This window comes from Syngnathoides biaculeatus, chromosome 20, assembly GCF_019802595.1.
Source record: "Syngnathoides biaculeatus isolate LvHL_M chromosome 20, ASM1980259v1, whole genome shotgun sequence".
In the NCBI taxonomy this organism is placed as follows: domain Eukaryota; kingdom Metazoa; phylum Chordata; class Actinopteri; order Syngnathiformes; family Syngnathidae; genus Syngnathoides; species Syngnathoides biaculeatus.
The window spans coordinates 14,380,792-14,400,566 of NC_084659.1; the positions used below are offsets into that span (position 1 = coordinate 14,380,792).

The 19,775-nt window shown below is 42.0% G+C and overlaps 1 protein-coding gene across 3 annotated transcripts in view; it reads left to right on the top strand.

Moving 5' to 3' along the window:
• Window positions 1-19,775, top strand: part of tbc1d22a (TBC1 domain family, member 22a) — a 96,537-nt gene that overhangs the window by 18,815 nt on the left and 57,947 nt on the right. For 2 of the 3 annotated variants that reach the window (XM_061806655.1, XM_061806653.1), the window contains 3 exons: window positions 4,688-4,758; window positions 12,391-12,519; window positions 14,210-14,275. In XM_061806655.1, coding sequence (XP_061662639.1) covers window positions 4,688-4,758; window positions 12,391-12,519; window positions 14,210-14,275 — 266 coding nt within the window. Of the gene's footprint in view, window positions 1-4,687; window positions 4,759-12,390; window positions 12,520-13,799; window positions 13,863-14,209; window positions 14,276-19,775 lie in introns of all 3 variants that reach the window. The other variant, XM_061806654.1, reaches the window with a different exon arrangement.

Consider the following 19,775-nt stretch of genomic DNA (forward strand, 5'->3'; position numbering starts at 1 on the left):
AGCATTTTGTTTACTATGGCGTAGTAATAACTTTTAGACATACGTACGCACATTGTTATCGAGCGAGTCTTCACGTTTGCCAGTATGGTGAAAGTCTTGGTGCAAAAAGATGAAGATCGTGTCGGGAAAATTGATAAAAACCACGGGGTAAAAAACTGTCTCAGATGGGCATGGCTTGAAAAAAGTGTAACCGTGCAGATAGGAATGAAAACGGTATCAACATGTCTAACCGAACACATACAAAAAGTGGACGTTCCCGCCAAAGTGCTTTGCACTCTGTGTTCCTATTGGAGCAAAAAATATCCAGGAGCATATCCTTATTATATAATTGACAACTGTTAATACGATTAGGCCTATCTGTAGCACTGGCCCTGTAGATCACGCAATTTATCGCTCACTCAGAAATAGTACCTTCAGAATAAAAGCTCTCCAGACCATTGCCTTCTCTCTGGAATAGAGCCTTCTCTTGGGATGAGTGCAATTTACTGGGATGAGAACCTTCTGTTCGTAAAAGAAAATCTTTAGACTTGAACCTTCACTTGGAACTAAAACTTTCACTCACGACTAGGATCCTTTCTCAGACTAGAATCGCCTCTTCTAATGAGACCGAGGGACCAGAACCTTCTCTTGGGATAAAAATCTCGTCTAGAGACTAGAACCTTCAAATCAGAATTCAGCATTCTCACTGTATTGGCACCTTCTATTGGGACGATGACCCTCTCTTGCGTCTGTTACTTTCTCTTAAGACAAGTTCTCTCTCTCTCTCTCTCTCTCTCTCTCTCTCTCTTTTATATATATATATATAAACAAATTACTTGTGTACTTATTTCTGAAGTATAACTTGTAAGTGCAAGTAGCCTATTTGATATAAATTTCACTCAGTCTACATTTTTAATGTCTAAAGTTTGGGAAAATTATTTTGGTTGTTTGTACTCATATTTGAAGTTTTCAAAATAGTATATGATTGCTCTGTATTTACACTGTTAGAAGTAACCAGAGGTCACCGTTTAACAGTGTTTTATGAAAAATTTTTGTGCCAAAGGGTGGTGCTCCCCCCTTTAAAACCTCACCCCCGACGGAAGACATTTTCAGTGCTTTTCCAAATTGGTCATTCTCATCCCTATTTGGAATCATTTTCCAAATATGTATTGCCGATTGCAAAACATGCGCAAATGCTGTCTCGTCTGTCCTTGATGCGAAATATATAAACATTCTCGACATGTGGGCTTTATGGGTTGCCTTGTGACTTGACTTGTGATTTGGATTCAGCACTGATCCAACACTTTGCCGGAGAGCGCTTGTCAGGATAGCGATTTTCCCAGCATAGATGCTGTCTTTGCATTTTCCCCGTGTATGATACATAGTTTTAACAGACACATACCCAAACAAATATTCTTGTTGATTTCTCCTGCTTGCGGTTCACGCGCAAATTCTCCCATCGTTCAAGTCGGGGCGTTATTCCGATCATGTATCTTAAAGAGGTACCGTGAGCAAACCCAACCCTCCCCCTGCGCCGAGATTAATGCTAGGTGTGAAAAATATCACGTAGTTTAATTAAGCCCGAGTCTACAAGATTCATGGACTCATTTCGTTGTCTGACAGTGCAAATGAAGGTTCAAAGGGTGCACGCCAAGAGAAGGGGACACCCTTGACTGGCTTTTAAAAGAATAATGAATGCGGAGCTCCTTGTCGGATAACGGTTTCGCCCTGAATGATTTCGAATTCGGCGTAGCTGTCCCGCTTCTACATAAAAGCAGATGTCACTGGCGGCAAATTAATGATGCGTTCAAATCACACACTTGTGAGCGGTAGTCAAAGATGCTTTCCCCATCCCTCACAGTATGGAGGTACTGAGCTGGATATGCATTTTTTTTAACCAACTGTTCTCATGGTAGTGATTCCAAAAGGCAGATGTATGTAACACGTGTGTGTGGATTTTTTTCATTGGGCAACAAACATACCTCAGCTTCTCGGGGGGGAAACAAGCCGGTTCCTTTATCGGTATGATTGACTACACAATGAAAGATCCCATTATCTTCCCCTACCTAAAGGAGAGCGAAGAGAACTACCGGTAGCGTTGTACCGAAAATCCACAGGAAAAAAAACCTGGATTCGTGGTCCAGATTCTCAATGTGTACGTTATACTTATTACTTTGTAAATTTGTAGCCATCCTGGGATTCTAAAGCCCGACACTGCACTAGATCAGCATTGAATTTCTACATAATTAAAGCCACCTAGGGCAAGGTGAAGTTTTTTTTTTTTTTTTTTTTGCGTGTGTGGAAAAACGGGCTACAACTATCGCGAACAAACGACCGCCTCCTCTGGCCAAACAAGCTCGAATGCATTTCGCTCAATTTAGCCGATGAACCCAACTCATTGCCGTTTAGCTGATTTGTATTTCCTGTCCCGCTATCTGTCTCTGACTGCATTGCATTTGCCTTGAAGAAGAGGCCAGGCGCAGTCATTTGGCAGCTCTAATCAATACCGTTCACTCTCTGTGAAGGCCTTATCAATTCCCAGCCACTGCGTTGAGTCCAAGTCTTGGAGGTATTTGGATTATTAGGTACGTTCGTACCTTTTTGATTGAGAGGAGCACCTCAAGACGGTTCATCTTAATTTAATTTAATGCTGTTTTTCTCGAACTGCCTGTGAGCAAGTCACTTTGGGTTCTGCAGATTAAATGATAATTATTGGCATGTTGTTTAAAAAAACTGCTTAACCACATATGGGGACTAGGACTCAATTATAAATAATTAACCAAATACTCCATCTCAAATGTAGCGTTAACTTAAATTCCTGCATAACTATTTTTTTTTTTTGCTTTAAGTATTATTACAGAAATAAAGTAAAAATGATCCAAAGTCTCCTTTTATGTAAGGCAGTAATATTTTTACATTTGTAAAATGAAATTCATCATTTATTTTATGAATTAACCTGTTAATTTATGACTTTCTGTCTTTTTTAAACTTTGGCTTTATTGTCATCGTATTCTGATGTATTGGAAAATGCTGGAAAAATACTTTATTCTCCTAAGATTGACTTTTTTTACCCAAGACAAAATCTGACTTTGTCCTTGTAAGATTGACTTTTCACCCTGAAAAAATGTCATTCTTCTTGTAAATGTCCATCCCTCCATCTATTTTCCTAGCCACTTATTCTCACGAGGGTCGCGGGGAGTGCTGGAGCTTATTCCAGCTGTCAACGGGCAGGAGGCGGAGTACACACTGAACTGGTTGCCAGCCAAACGCAGGGCACAATGAGACAAACAGCTACACTCATAATCACATGTAGGGGCAATTTAGAGTGTCCAATTAATGTTGAAAATTTACTGACGGTGTAGTGGTACACACACCTACCATTGGTGCGGGCAGTGTGGGATCAATTCCCACTCAGTGATGGTGTCTATCTGCCCTGCGACTGACCGGCGACCAGTTCAGGGTGTAGCCCGCCTTTCACCCGAAGCCTGGTGGGATAGGCTCCAGCTTTCCCGCAACCCTTGTGAGGATAAGCGGCTTGGATAGTGACACACCTGACACAATTAACTTTGCGTGTTTTGCGATGTGTGAGGAAACTGGAGTGCCCGGAGAAAACCAACACAGGCACGGGGAGAACACGCAAACGCCACACAGGCGGCGGTCCAGGATTGAACCCGGGACCTCAGAACTGTGCGGCAAATGCTTTCCAGCCATCTTGTAAATATAATAAAAAGAAAAAAAAAAAAGCTTATTCTCATGACATTGCAGCAATTTTTCTTCAATACAAATCTTGAATCTGTTTTTGTGTGGACAAGCAAACTTTTTAAGTCTTACGGCATTTAGGTGTGCTCATCCTAATTACCTTAAGGGTCAAGAGGGGTCTTTGGGGGGAAAAAAATGTCCTTGAGACACAAAACTTTTTCGAATCCCCGCTCTTATCTCTTGGAATGCAAGTTTAAACAAAAATTGCACTTTTTCTACTGACGAACAAGCCTCCTGAATGCTAAAAGGTAGCAGTGACCAACTCGCTGCAAGAAAGCCTCCAAATGATTTACTGCCACTTCATCGCCGTGTAGCTCCTCACATCCATTAAGATGCACAAATGCACGGGAAATACCGGCTTGTTTACGCAAAGTCAAGACGGGCTCGCGCCGTCGTCCGGATAACAATAGATCGGAGTTTCGAGACGGCACCAGACGGTGTCTTCAATGCGTTTCCGACAGCACTCACTACGCTTATGCAGCCATCACTTCTCGCTCTCAAGGTGTGTGTCAGGGAGATAGCGCCATCGACTTGATGTAATGCGTCGTAGCCCGCATTAAGCCCTTCTCGGGCTCTTCATTGACTGAAGGAAAGCTTTTTAAAACTGCTATAAATGTTCAATTTGCACCTCGTCGTCGGATTTATTTCATACGATAGCCCTCCAGCCCGCATACCTTCCCTGAAGGAATGTAATTATTAATATCATTTTTTAATTCAAAAAAAAAAAAGGAATGAGCTAGTGAGAGAACATGGCTGGATGTTTTTCTTTCATTGATATGTTATCTTAGCTGGGCCGCACGGTGGATCAGCTGGTAAAGCATTGGCCTCACAGTTCTGAGGTCCCGGGTTCAATCCCGTACCCGCCTGTGTGGAGTTTGCATCTATGAAGGTTTTTTTTTTGTTTTGTTTCCTTCAAAAAAATAACTCAAAGCTTATTTGTTGTTTGCAGAAGAGCTTCGAAAACTCAGCTGGTCCGGAGTCCCGCGACAAGTCCGACCAATCACGTGGAAGCTCCTTTCAGTAAGTTTTATTTGTCCACGCGCTTGAAATTAAAATTTTTAGTGTTTCGCCTTGACAAAATGTGTACATCCTGCGATATAATTAGTAAGATTTTCACGCAATTTTGGGTCAAATCGGTCGAGTTTCATCAGTAACCTTGGAAGAAACAACTATGCAAATAAAAGTGCTCACACAGCCGCTTGTGCTGATTAAGTTTTTACAAATAGTAATAAACACATCACAGATAATCACCATATCCACACACACAAACACACGCGTATAAAGTTGCTGTCATCATCTGTCTCCTGACCCTGCTTGCTTTTTTTTTTTTGATTTATGAAGACTGGTAATAGTTTCAGTGTGCCTTTTTTTTTTTTTTAAACTTCAATGGGGGAAATTAATTGCAAGGAACCAATAATTTATTCATGAGCCACTCAGTGTGTTTACTCATTAAGCCATTGTTGTGGCGTACGGCTCTGAGTCTGCCGAGAGACGACGGGCTTTTTCAGCACCGTGACTCTCCCATTAATTACCGCACAATAGCTAATGTGCCGCAGAAAAGATGCCATTAAAGGTGTGTGTGGTTGTTTTGTGTGGCTGTAGCTGGTGTGAACCTACTGGGGGTTTGAATCGTTTACGGCATCCTTATTTGGCGCCGTACTAAATTGATACCGTATAGCACCACTGGACACTGCAGGAGACGTAGACCTTTTAATGTTGTTTGTGGACTCACCACACTGCGGTACGTGCGCTCACGTGCATGTGCACAATTTTTTCCCGACGTATGTGGTTGCATAAGTGCAACTGCCCTGCGGTGTGATTGAAGAGTTCTTCCCTGTGGAGAAATTGTTAATGGAAGTGAGAAGTGTGCTCGAGCACACAAGCAAAACAACACGCAATAGAATTATGAGTGACCTATTCCTCGGCAAGCGCAACCCCTCTTGGTCTACAGCTTTACAGTGAAGAAAATAAGTATTTGAACACCCTGCTATATTACTAGTTCTCACACTTAGTAATCATTGAGGCGTCTGAAATTTTCATCATAGGTGCATGTCCACTGTGAGAGAGAGAGAAGATAAAAAGAAAAATGCAGAAATCACAATGTATGATTTTTTTTAAATTTTTTTTAACAATTTATATATGTGATACAGCTGCAAATAATTATTTTAACACGTGTCTATGAGCTAGAATTCTGACCCTCAAAGACCTGTTAGTCCACCTTGAAAAGTCCACCTCCACTCCATGTATAATCCTAAAAATAGAGGAACCTGTGTGAGACATTAGTTGCATAAAAGACACCTGTCTACCCCATACAATCAGTAAGACTCAAACTTTTAACATGGCCAAGACCAAAGAGCTGTCCAAAGACACCAGAGACAAAATTGTACAACACCACCCGGCTGGAAAGAGCTACGGAGAAATTGCCAAGCAGCTTGGTGGGAAAAAAAAAAGGTCCACTGTTGGAGCAGTCATTAGAAAATGGAAGAAGGGAAACATGACGGTCAATCTCAATCGCATGCAAGATATCACCTTGTGGAGTCTAAATGTTTCTTAGAAAGGTGAGGAATCAGCCCAGGACTCGACGACAGAACTCGGTCAATGACCTGAAAAGAGCTGGGACCACCGTTTCCAAGGTGACTGTTGGTAATACACGAAGATGTCATGTTTTCATCATCATGCATGGCATGGAAGGTTTCCCTGCTTAAACCAGCACGTCAAGGCCTGACTTAAATTTCCCAATGACCATTTGGATTATACAGAGGAGTCATGGGAGAAAATTTTGTGGTCAGGTGAGACCAAAATGGAACTTTTTGGTCATAATTTCACTAACCGTGTTTGGAGGAAGACAAATGAGGAGTTCCATCCCAAGAACACCATCCCTACTCTGAAGCATGGGGATGGTAGCATCATGCTTTGTGGGTGTTTTTCTGCACTTGGGACAGGAGTGTGCAAACCTTGTGAACAACTACAGGAAACGTTTGACCTTTGTAATTGCAAACAAAGGCTACGGTACCAAATATAAACATTGGTTTTCTCAGGTGTTCAAATACTTATTTGAAGCTGTATCACACAAATAAATTGTTAAAAAAATCATACATTGTGATTTCTGGATTTTTCTTTTTAGATTATCTCTCTCACAGTGGACATGCACCTACGATGAAAATTTCAGACCCCTCCATGATTTTCTATGTGGGAGAACTTGCAATATAGCAGGGTGTTCAAATATGTATTTTCTTCACTGTAGCTTTTAGCATCACATTTTAGTAAGTACATTTGTATAAGTAGAAGATAGTCCTTAGGTTCTAGTGGCAATATATATATTTTTTATTGTTGTTATTACAAGCTTGTAGAGAGGAGTTACACATTTGCAATAAACAAGGTCTGACATGGCATCTGCTGTTCCATTTATGCTAAACATTGACAATATGATTGTTTACGGGTATTTGAAAGATGGTGGACGTGAATAGCCTTGGGCAGTCAGCCAGATGCTATTTCGCCATGTCTTAAGATAAAGATATTTTGATATGATCATGTGACTTTGATGTAGATATGCTTTTGTTGACTGAATAATTCTGAAGATGGTATGAGATAAGACTGAGAATGTCACAGTGCCGTTCTGTTTCTGCAGATTATTAATCAAATATAAGTGGGGGGAATGCTCATTTGTACAAGTAATAAGATGCAACATTTATTAAAAAAGGCTCTTCATGCTCGCAAATCCTCCATTTTGCTGAATTCATACAATTCTGCACGCTAGAGTGAGCCAAAATATCTCCACAGAGATGTGAAAGATGGCCCACCTGCTGAGGAATTCAATCGAATCTTTGATCTCGCGGTTATGAATTATCATCGGGTGAAATCCAGAACTTGGATTAAAGCTCGGCGTCCGGAAGCACTCAAATCTTCCGGAATGGAATAACACTCGACTGCCTTCTCTGTCCCGTCTGCGCCACTGTCGGATCGAGAGATGGATAGAGGGGGATCAGGCTCAGAATCTATTCGCAATCTCTGCACACACACAGAGGCTCACAGGCCTCGCCGTATGCCATAAACTTGGCAGAGACACCTAATAAAACTTTACTCCAGTGATGTCCCTTGTGCCCTTCTGCTGCTCACTAGCGTGCACCATCTTATTTAGATCCCCCCCCCTCCTCCTGTCCTCCACTAGCTAGATATATATTTTTTTCATACCTGACAAAGATGAGATACAAATCCCCCCCCCCTTGCCTTCAGAGTTGGGCAGTCCCACCCCGGCAGCCTGCGTTTTACAGCCGCATCACAGCAAGCGCGCACAGCAAGCGTGCCGTTATTATTCAACATTGGAAATGAAAAAGCCGTCGACGGGAAATATTGCCAAGTGTATTGTTGCTCCACCTCATTTCACCATTCAAGCGAGGAGGCGCCACAGGTTGCCCTGCGGCCGCCAAAACACATCGGGTTGAACTTCCCATTATTTCAGAAACAACGCCATCTCATTTCATTTGTTTAAAGAGCACTTTGGCGTCCGAGCCCGAAGTGAAAAGGGAAATGGATTTAATGACTTTTCTGCTTTGTGAAGGAATGACGGCCCGTGGCAATATGTACATTTGCTAATGGAGTGTGGCTGTAAAATGTGACGCGTCGGGAGAGGCAAAATAAGTAACCGGCTGTGGAAACACTGATAGGACGGAGGGTTTATATGAAATGTATCGTAAAGCAGTCAGACTGATTTTTAGAGATAATGGCGTTAAACTGCTAGTTCATTTACTGTCTTTGGAAAACAGTTGTTTATTATTCCGACAGCGCTCTCAGAATAAATCATCAATCTTTCAGTTTGGCCAAATAAAGACGGTATAAAGACCGCACCTGTTTATCAATTTATTCGCCAGGTTTTATCTTGATCTGGGACGTTGAGGGTTGAAGATATAGTTGCAGATGAGAGTTAAGATCGTTGTAAATGGATCATTTCAGACGCAACATTGCCTTGGTTTACACCATCAGATCTTTATCAGGCCTCTTTCAAATGCGAATCCACATCAGATAAGAATCCCATATCTGCCAATGGTACTGTCCCGTGTTAGATTGGATCGCCCCCATCAATTACATCATTGCAGTACATCGTTAATGTCTTCCCACATGTACCCTAAAAAAAGACCCCCGCCCCAGTAAATCTAAAATAGCACTCTATGACCAATCAAAACAGAGTTACCGTAATTTCCAGCCTACAGAGCGCACCTGATTATAAGCCTCACCCAGTACATTTGTAAAGGAAATACCATTTGGTACATACATAAGCCTCACCTGTTGGGCCCACGTTGAAACATGAGATATTTACAAAGAAACACGGTAAACAGAGAGTTTTCGAAGTTTTGATACCTTAGCTTAGCTTAACATAGCAACAATGCGGTAGCTGGTTTAAAAAAAAAACAAAAAACAAAAAAAAAAACATACCGGTCAAAAAAAAAAAAACAAAAAGCAGCCACAACACAGTAGCACAGCACTCACAGGGCCGGTTAAAAAAAAGATACCTAAATCATTGAGACGTGGTAGTAACACAGCAGCAACATGGTAGTGCGTCGCTAACATGGCCGGTTAAAAAAAAATACCGGTAAAAATCACTGAGGCACGGCAGCAACACGCTAGCACGGCGCTAACATGGCCGGTTAAAAAAACAAACAAACGTAAAAGTCACTTCCTCGGCACACACATTCTACCGGTCTCACTCTTACCTGTTCCGCTCGAGTCCCCCTTGCGGCCGTTAGAAAAAATGCACATCACCGCATTGGCGGCAGAGATGAAAGCGTGTGGAAAAAAATCATGGCTTGTTGGCCGGAAATTACAATAAAGGTGAATACTATGGCAAATATGACATTTATTATGAAGGCTTTGAATTACGATGTAACTTTTTAATGTGCGGTGCTGCACTTGGGTTATTTATCAGAAAATGTGTGTTAAAAGGAAGTTAAGTACCTGCTTAAGGTCACGCCGCGTAAAAAACATTCGAAAGAAATTGCTCAATCCAAGGTCCCCGACACCAGGTGAGCGCTTCAATATCACGAACAAAATATTTGACATAGTACGATTAAGCCACATTTTAAGATTTTAAGAAGGGAGGAGGAGGCAGATTTATTATTTTTTAATGCAAAAGCTAGGTTTAACAAAATGGATATTGGGACCTCCAGGTCAAGAGAAGTAAAGTTTTTGCTCAACGTGTATCTTATCCCTCAGTGGGATTTTTCCACGCCTCAGTCAAAAATTATTTAGATGGCCAAAGGCTTAGCTAAAAAGGGGCTGTTTCATTTGAAGTCCCTGAATGGATTCCCGTCCCTGTCCTTACTGTGCTTTTCGAGTTGAAAAGCCATTAGAGGGGAGGAAGGTTCAGAAAGGCGATGCGTTCAGAGGATGAGAATGAAGACGTTTTAATTTTTTTTTTTTTTTTTGGCTTTTGATGCCATCCACGCATTTACACTTCACCCGCCCCTTTTAACCAGTCGACCACAAATGAATCCAAATTTACCCACTTAAGTTCCGGCGGCAAACCATTTCTCCGAGAAATGCACTTTACCGTGAGAAATATTTGATGATTTGAAAAGCAGCAGTTCATCCATAAACGTGACGACTTCTACTCGTTGTGTGCTTGGACGCCTCTGTGTCCTCCGTCATAACAAGCCGTAAAGCGGCCGCGGTGTCACTGACCTCTGCTAAGCTGTCCATTAACCTTTAACACACTGGCTCGCGGCCCCCCCGCCCTGTAACCCCAACCCCCTGCTTCGCCGCCCTTTCCCTCCGCTCCCTGGTATTTATCTGGCAGCCATTGGGTTTTAGGTGACAGGTGAGCTTTTATTTGGCAACCAACCATGTCACTTTTTTTTCCTCATGGATGGAAATGTGACCGTTTAACTGCAGTAAGGTCGATAAAACTTGGTGTCCGCGTTGTATGCTAACTGCAAAATAAGATAAATAAATACTGACTCTGAAGTGGTGTGCAGCAAGCTCGGTATCAAAAATTCAAAAGCAGACATACCCGGCTGAAGAGTGCATGATGACATAATTTGTTGGGTGGAGAAGTCCTCCCATCCGTCAAAGTATTTAAGAGCATAATAGATGATATTAACAGTCCATTTGGAGGCCATAATTGGCTAAATGTACTCCTATAAATGGGAAGATGGTCTTCATATTCCCCCCGTCTAATTTCTGATTTACTTGTTAACACGCCACTCTCGTTGTTTATAGATGTGGACACAGGGTTATGCTTGAGCTCTTCTGTTCTAAAGCTTTAAATTCAATAATTTAGAACATCACTTTTCCAGAGGGCACTGGGTCCCGAGTTTGCCGTCTCTCGACTGCATAAAAGTGGACTACTCGGGACAAGTAACATTTGCGTTGTAGTTCGTCACATCTCCGGTTTTGATTGCACACCGCTCACTGCAGGGGAAGGAATTCTTCAGAGAGGAGATCATCTCTTTAGTGACAGTTTAACCGAGGTCAGGGTTTGAAATCAGACAAAGATTTTTTTTATTCGTCATTAGACTGACATGCAAGCATACGAAAGAGAGAACAAAACATAAGATAAAACAATTGCTAGTTTCAGGAACTAAAAAGACCAAATTAATGAGTCCTTTGAGGATGCTGCTTGTGTGTGCGTGCTATGCTGATGTTTGTCAGTATAGTCTCTAACCGTTTACTGCTTATTATTGTTTCGGCACTGTTATGAAGGTAAATACAAATGTAAGTCATTTTTACCCACTGTGAAGCCACAGTCAGGCTGAAAAGCGGCTTGAGTACCGTAATTTCCGGCCGATAAGCCGCGACTTTTTTCACAACCTGCTGCTAATTTGTGCATTTTTTCTAACGGCTCCAAGGGGGCAGTCCAGCGGAAAAGGTAAGAATGAGACCGGTGGAATATATGTGCTGAGGAAGTAATTTTTACCGGCCCTGTTAGCGCTGCACTAGCGTTAGCGTGTTGCTGCTCTGTTACTGTCGTGTCTCTGTAATATTTACCGGTAAGTTTTATTTTTACCGGCTTTGTTAGTGCACTAGCGTTAAACTATTTCAGAACCATCTTTCTTTGTAAATATCTTGTGTTTCAATGTGGGCACTTGCAGCTTTTACACAGCTGTATGTACCAAATTTTATTTCCTTTACAAATGTCCCATATTTTCCGCATTATAAGGTGCACCGGATTATAAGGCGCACCCTCAGTAAATGGGCTCTTTCAAGACTTTTTTCATACATAAGGCGCACCGCATTATAAGACTCATAGAATAGAGGTTGGCGTTACGTTATGGTTGTAGTAATATCAGAGTCATTTTGGGTCCTTACACAAGTGCACAAATGAAAATGAAATGGCACACTTCACGCAGTCATATATCCCAGTATGCAACGCGTGCTACTTCTTCTCCAGGGGAAAATGCATTCGTTGGCTGCTTACCGTAGTTGCGAGACCTGTTGCGGTTCAATATTGATCCATATATAAGGCGCACTTTTGGTTTTTGGGAAAATTAAAGGCTCTTGTTTGTGCCATATAGTGCGGAAAATACGGTACTCGGTGAGACTTGTAACCAGGTGCGCTCTGTATGCCGGGAATTACGGTAATATTCTTGCCTCAAGATTCATTAGTATTTTGTCAAATCTGTGGTCGAGCAGCCTGTGATGATATTGGACTTTTCTCAGGGTTACCTGCCTGCTAATGCTGAGAGGCGAGAGAATGTCCTTCAGAGAAAGAGACAGGAGTACTTTGGCTTCATCCAGCAGTACTACGACTCCCGCAACGACGAGCACCACCAGGACACATACAGACAGGTATACACGTGTGTATATTTACATCTCCCGCACTCAGAACACGACAAAGAATTGCCCTCCTTGTGCTTTGTTTTATGTTGTCTCAACCCCACACTTTAATTGACTCCTTGAGAGAAACAAAAGAGTTCTAATTTACAAGAAGAGCACGATTCTCTTTATTGTATTGCTCAATGTGTGTGCGTGTGTATGTGTGCGTGAGCATTTTTGAGTGTGTTGGCAGGAGAAGTGAAACCAGTCATTTGACAAAAAGAAAGATTCTTCCCTGTTTCGCCTCATTCTAACTGAGGCAATGTAATCCAACTCACCCAGTTATTTTGACAATAACGAGCGCAGCTCTTGGCTTCGAAAGCGCCGACTTCCTCTTTGTTCATCTTCCAGTTTAATTTCGGACTGATAACAAATATCAGAGTCGGCTACTGATCGGGAAATCTTGTCTTATTTCATCCAAGTATGCCCAAATCCCTCCTAGGCTTGTTGTGGTGATGACTTGGATTGCGTCTTGAAGCGTCTTTTTTCTTTGTTTTTGCCAAACTTCCACAGCACGTCTCTGTGTTTTTCTGTGAATACGTGTTAGTTTCTGGCACGTAATTTGACAGCACATGGCTGTTGTGTTACTGTATTGGATTTACGCATGTGTATATTGTACAGTCACCTTTTTGTTTTACAGTGCCTTTCTGTTCGTGTCGTTGGAATCTCATTTAATTTGTATCTGTCAATCTGTCTCTATTTATTTTGTTTGTGTTTTTGCTCGCTGTGACACACTGATTTTGTGTGTCAACAACAATGGTCGTAGCCATTTTGGGCATTTCTGTTTTTTTTTTTTTATTGTACTTTATCAGAGTGTTGTATTTCAAAGGCTCTAAGCTTTTTAATACACGTGGATTATATATGTAAAAGGTTTAAATGATCTAAATATTTTTTTCATAGCGCCGTGCTTTGAGTTTGAAGCTTCCTCCTGCCAAAGGTTGTAAATGCACAGGAGGCAATTAAATCCCAGCAATTATTTTATTTTTTATTTTTTTTGCAACACTGATGGATCGTTTTTTTCGTTTGATTTGATGAGGCATTTGGGACCACGCACCCACGCCATAAACCGAACTCCACTGGAAGGTGCGCAGAGTGATTGCACTGACAGATGTCGAAGCACACAAGCATTGTCAGTGATGCCGTCCCCCCCCGCACAAATATGATTTCTTTTGGGCATTATGTGTGGGAATGACGGAGAGGAGTCTGAATGTATGAGTGCATGTTTACATGTAAAACTCTCTCTTTCATGTCAGATCCAAATAGACATTCCTAGGATGAGTCCCGAGTCTTTGGTGCTCCAGCCAAAGGTGACAGAGGTAAGGGCGTAGAGGATCGTGAGGACTCCCCTCCCTATCTGCAGTCGTCTGTAACAAGCCACACAATCTCTCAAATAAGAAAAATCAAGAATGATGTGAACTGTCCCTACGGGCTTGGCTCCAGCCGCTGACCTGCATCCTTTTTAAGATTTTTTTTTTGGCTCCCTTCTGACAATTCTGTCCGCCTGCCGTGTTGTTCACCTGCTGCGGTACACTTTGAAATCAGTGCGCCTCCAATTGAGGACGCCCAGTCACACTAACTGTCGCAGCGTCCGCTGTCTGATCTGTGCTAACCTGCCCGTTGCTTCAGAGTTTGTCCTTTTTTTTCTCCCTTTCTCTCTCTGCAGATTCACATTGACATACCGAGAACTAATCCTCTTATTCCTCTCTTTCAACAAGCTTCTGTCCAAGAGGTGAGATCACCCCCTTCCCCCGACTCTTACGCCCTGCACCCACATCATCTCACCTAGCGGGGGTTCTTTTTGCCCTCTTCATTTAGCAAATAAGCATAAAATGTAGTCATGTCTCGCATTGGTTCGGTGCAATCGTTTTTCCATTCCAAAACACCACTGCAACGTTTCACACGTCAGGAACGACAACATATGCCAACGAACTACAATGGATGATCACAAGGTTTTTACTATTTTATTCACGGGAGGACTGAGGGCAGCCAGACAACAGACTCCAGGACCCTGTGGAGTATAATTCTGCTGGAAACTAAAATAACCGCGGCACTTTAAATGAATCTGCAAGAGGGAGGCATGCAAACAAAAAGGGGGCAATGAATGACAAAAAGGTTTTTGACATTTTATTCATGAGGAGACAGAGGGCGACAAGTGCAAAAATACAGACTGTGGAGTATAGAGCTCGTGCACGTACGTCACCGAAGTCACGCGATTGGCCATATTGCTGGTCTAGCAAAGCATTTTTCAATGCTAAGTCGGTTGGACACGACACGGAAATATGTCTTAAAGCACAATGCCCAGGGTTTTGTCCGATGCCGTTAAACATTTAGAAGGTGATAATAAATGATTGTATGTGGAAAAATGAGATAAACTCGGCGTAGAGGACCCATATTTAATGCCGAAATTGGACTGTTTATTCGCTTCCGCTTGTCTTGGACAACTCGCATTATGATTTTCTTCACTGTATGTCTTACAGCACGACGCCCAGGCTTGTCCGATAACGTTAGACATTTAGAAGGTGAAAATAAACTAAGGTAATTGGAAAAATTAGGTAAACTCAACATAGAGGACCCGTATTTCATGCCGAACTCGATTTTTTCGCCGATAAGACTGTTAATTTGCTTCCGCTTGTCTTGGACAACTGGATCTATATATGGTTCTAGTGAGTAAGTCGTCGATATTTACACGGAAAAGTTTGAAAGCGTATAAAAGTCTGGACCTATAAAAATACGTCGTTGCTGGATCTGTTCTCAATCAGGAATAAATCCCACATAGTGACGGGTTGATGGCTTGTGAACGCGGAAGTGCGTTCGGCTACACGTCAACCTTTGCCGGAATCCATCGATCTTTTCAGATAGTTTTCAATACAAATACCAATATTTAAAGAAATGACCTGGTCTTGCAAAAACTCGCATTCATTACCTATTGGGGGGGGGGGGGGGGGGAGAAACTGAGTCTCTTCATGAAAAGTACACTGACGCGATTGCGGCCACACTTAACCTCCGTAAACCTCTCCAATAGACAGTTTTTTTTTTTTAATATGCACTGTTCTCAAATGAGCCAACTTGGCATTATAAATACTTCTTGGTAATTTGAGATTGACAAGAATAATTCCTCCCTGAAATGAAGCGATCTCTACACAGGCATGTGTGTATTTTGGTTGCGCATCATGTTTAATTGCCGAAATCCATCGATATTTTCTGGGGTTTTCAGCTGGTATTCCATAGAATGAGCTCTTTGAATATCTATCTCCTCTGTTGTGGAAAAACAACAGCACAACAGGTCTCGGGCAGTGTGAATATTCTGCTCCGGTTTAATGTCCTCCACACTGTGAGCAGCTCTCTTTGACCGGTAATGTGGCACCATGAAAATGGTGACGTCACGTGCGCAAGCTCTATAGTACTGGGTTATATTGGGTTGTGGGCATCCTCCAAAATTGCAAGAATGATAAATCTGCTTGACCAATAAGTAACCAGGACTGGTGTCCGGTTTTGCCAACGAACAAGCTTCAAGTTTGATTTAATCTGTTCCGAGCTTAATGGATACCATGCAGTGGAAAATAGGCTGAATTGTCCACTTCACAAGGCGAGTCTTGGTGCAGCAGGGTTATCAGACCCCCGAAATTAAACAATAACCATTCATGGTAAATCATAAACTTGTAGTCAAAGATGTTCAAGTCCTTAAATTTAACAGGTTGTGCATTGTTCAAAACTTAACTTAAGAACCATTGGCCTTGGGTGGAATCAAAACGATTCTTGTGGCTAATGAGAAAGCCAGGACCAGACTTAGAAGCATGCATGATTAGGCACGTACACGCAAATCTATAACCACACCGCCAACCGCACACTAATTCTCATTAAAGCGTATGCATGGGTGTATTGCACCATATGTGGCTGTGCGCCAAAAAAAGCAAGTGAGGTGGAATATTAGTTTTTATCTGTACACAAACACAAGTCAAAGCGCATTTGCAGTCGCAGTCACATGGCACGTACCTTTTGTCCTTCTATTTTGAAGAACACAACTCAAGGCTGCAATGCATAAAAATAAATGAAGTCTGTGATGATTTATATCATATATGTCCCCCCGCCTCCCTTATATAATGCCTCACATTCTTTTCCCCTTTGCCAGAGCGCTCCCTTTTGCTTGCAAAATGAAAGCCACAAGCATTGATTTGAAATATTCTAGACCCCCCCCACCCCACCCGTGTGCTCCCCCTCATATATTTCACTATGCAACAGACTCCAAAGGGCCCTTTTTATATGGTTATGGTTGCTGCAGTGCCACCTGAAAATCAACTCTGCTTCATTTCATTCAGTTGTTTCTTTTCTGCAGCACACAAACCCCTCCCACCTCCCCTCGTGGGGCTCGGTGAAATTTAGGCAGTCAACAGTCTGTTCCATTTCAGGCAGAGCGGGATATTGAAGCGGTTCTGCAGGGATTTCATAAGTGATACCTAAGTGTTTGTGTTTGGTTTGTTTGCAAACAGTCTGACAGATTCGCAGGACCCTGATATTCGTATAACATTTAGAATATAGACTAGCTCAGATTTATAAGTATTCATTCGGGTTAGGTGTATTCATCTGTGAGCAGTTGCAGTGTGCTAACTCGTTGCCACTCGGCCTGGTGAGCTATATGAGCAATATGCAAGTTAGTGTTATTATCCAAAATGGGACGCTGAAGTTGAAACAGGAGCTCAGAACAGTCAGTGTTTCTCCAACCTTTTTAAAAACACTGACTACAGTAGACATGAATAATCCAATTACCAAACTAAAAAATATAATGCGAGCGAAATAAGACAAGAGCCCTTGTATGGTGGTAGTGAGCTCGATTCACTTGGCAACAAGCAGCAATGTGGGAGATTGTGAAAAATTCTTTACATAGAGCCTGCAACCTGCCTATTGCACCTACTGGTTGGAATTTCCTGTCAATATAAACAAAGCAAAAAGAATCACACATTGTGTATTCAAAAAACAAAACCACATACGGCCATAGACGGGCTAACAATGACCATCGGTGTAGTGTTTTGAACAACAGATTTGAGCAAACAATGGCGCAACACGTAGACGGAAAAGAACACTTCTCAAAGGCATATATCCTTTATACTCTGAAACCCCCCCCACCCTCTTGTCGACAAATATTCATGCAGCTTACTGCGTAAATTGTCAAACGCTGTGTGTCACTGTGTCTGTATTATACTGATGCCGCCGGCTGAGGTGCGTACACCAGAAGTGAAAGATGTTTACATTATATTTACTTTTGCCACCACGGTATGTGGCTGCAGAAGATTAATGGACCTTTCCAATGGCAATCTTAAGCTCCGCCCCCTTAACCATGTCCCACAAGCTGACAAAATGGCAATTCAACACATGTTTGAAGTCGATTCTCCATCACGTATTCCAGATAATATTGGGGTATGTTTTTTGCCAAATGCGTCAGACTTGTCCAAGAGAGTTCTACGGAGAGGTCTCAACTTTTTCACGCGAGGATATGTACACGGAATTAAGATTTTGGACGGAGCAGGACGCAATGTCAGAGTTACAGCGAAATGATCGATGCAAAAAAGTTTGAAGGCCTCACAAACTTCATATTGAAATCCAACAGGATAAAATACTGGAATCGTAGCGCGCATGTAAAGCAGCGTGAGTACTTTTTACTTGGAAAAATCACGAGTAATATCATTGTAGTCTTTATAAGTGAGCAGATGTATTCATTTGACTTGGCTTGTAATGGAACCCAGTGCTTAAAAGTCCAATGTGATACAAATGGGCAAATAGACATTTCTCTTGCATGACGTGGCACATTTACGAATCCCTAACTCGACTCTTCGGCATAAAACATTCCACACGTCATTCAGCAGGTCAGTAATACGCTAACAAAGTGAAACATTTTCTCCTGGAATGTATAAAGCACTGATAATAATTCAATCAAACTCAGAGAAGATACTTCTCCCTCACTTACCTTTGAAAATACAGCCTTGTGTGGTTAATGTTGTCGACATTTAGTTGTACGTGCGGTCTTCCGCAAGCCTTAATCCATCGTAAACACTTCGTCAACTGTTTTAGACTTTGGAAAATGAATCAACTGGGCCCCTTGCAGGATATCTTTCATCAGAATTGCACATTCCCCAAGCGCATCTGAAGACCATTTTCTTCATAACATTAACTTTTCCAAGCGCACGCTACAAACAACCAGCATTGCTTGTGGGACAATACGGCGAGAGGGGCGTGTCAAGCCAGGAGTTAAGACAATGCGGCAATCTGACTGCCTATTATTGTACGAGTGATTGACAGGTCGGAAAGGTCCATTACATTTCCGATCATTTCAAGGAAAGTACAAGGAAAGGTTATTTTAGATGAGTTTTGTGTGACAAGTCTCGTCATAGAATAAAAATAAACCTGTGTCTTTAGACCCCACTACACAGTTTACATGGTGGTGTCTTTTTTTTTTTTTTGGTATTACATATCAGCTGCAATATTATGAAGAAGTGGAAAAATGTGATCTCGGAAATGCTCTTGTACAACTTGAGGCTCAATCGGGTTTAAACAAAAAATAGCGACAGTAGTTTCCATAAGGTGCTTGTTATATATCTTTTACATACATAGTTTGGCTTATTTGCTGGTAATACATCTGCGGGGGCAGGGGATGATGCTTTTTCACTTGATGCACTTCTCTGTGTAGGAGCCAATGTGAAATTTGCATGTCAGCTATTGAGGCGGCATGAAAAGAAAAGTGCCATTAACCCCCCCTCCCCCTCCTTTCACTGGCACCAGCGCCTCTCTGTTTGATGGATGGGCTTTGATAAAGGTGTGGAGGCAGGTAAGGGGATAGACCAGATGAGAGCCACATCTTCCAATCACCCCTGACTGCTTTAACAGTGATTGGACTTATTTAAATAAGACCCCCCCCCCCCCCAAAAAAAAAAGGCATTTCACCATGTCTGTATTTTCCCTAACACAATGAGCTATGGGGTTATTTAGAAAGTGACAGCAACATGACATACTCTCCTGTAGAGAGAAAAAAAAAATGCTTGATGGGTACGACGCGGGAAAGGTGCGAGTAGATGTATGTGTACTTTGGTGAAAATCCATTTGTGCGCGAGGAAAACAAACCCAGATTTCAGCTGACTCTAATTCACCTGAACTGACAGCATATGCTCGACTCCTCAAACAGGGAACATGAGCCAAAATTAAAAAAAAAAAAAAAAAACTGAGATGGCCAAGGCTGAACA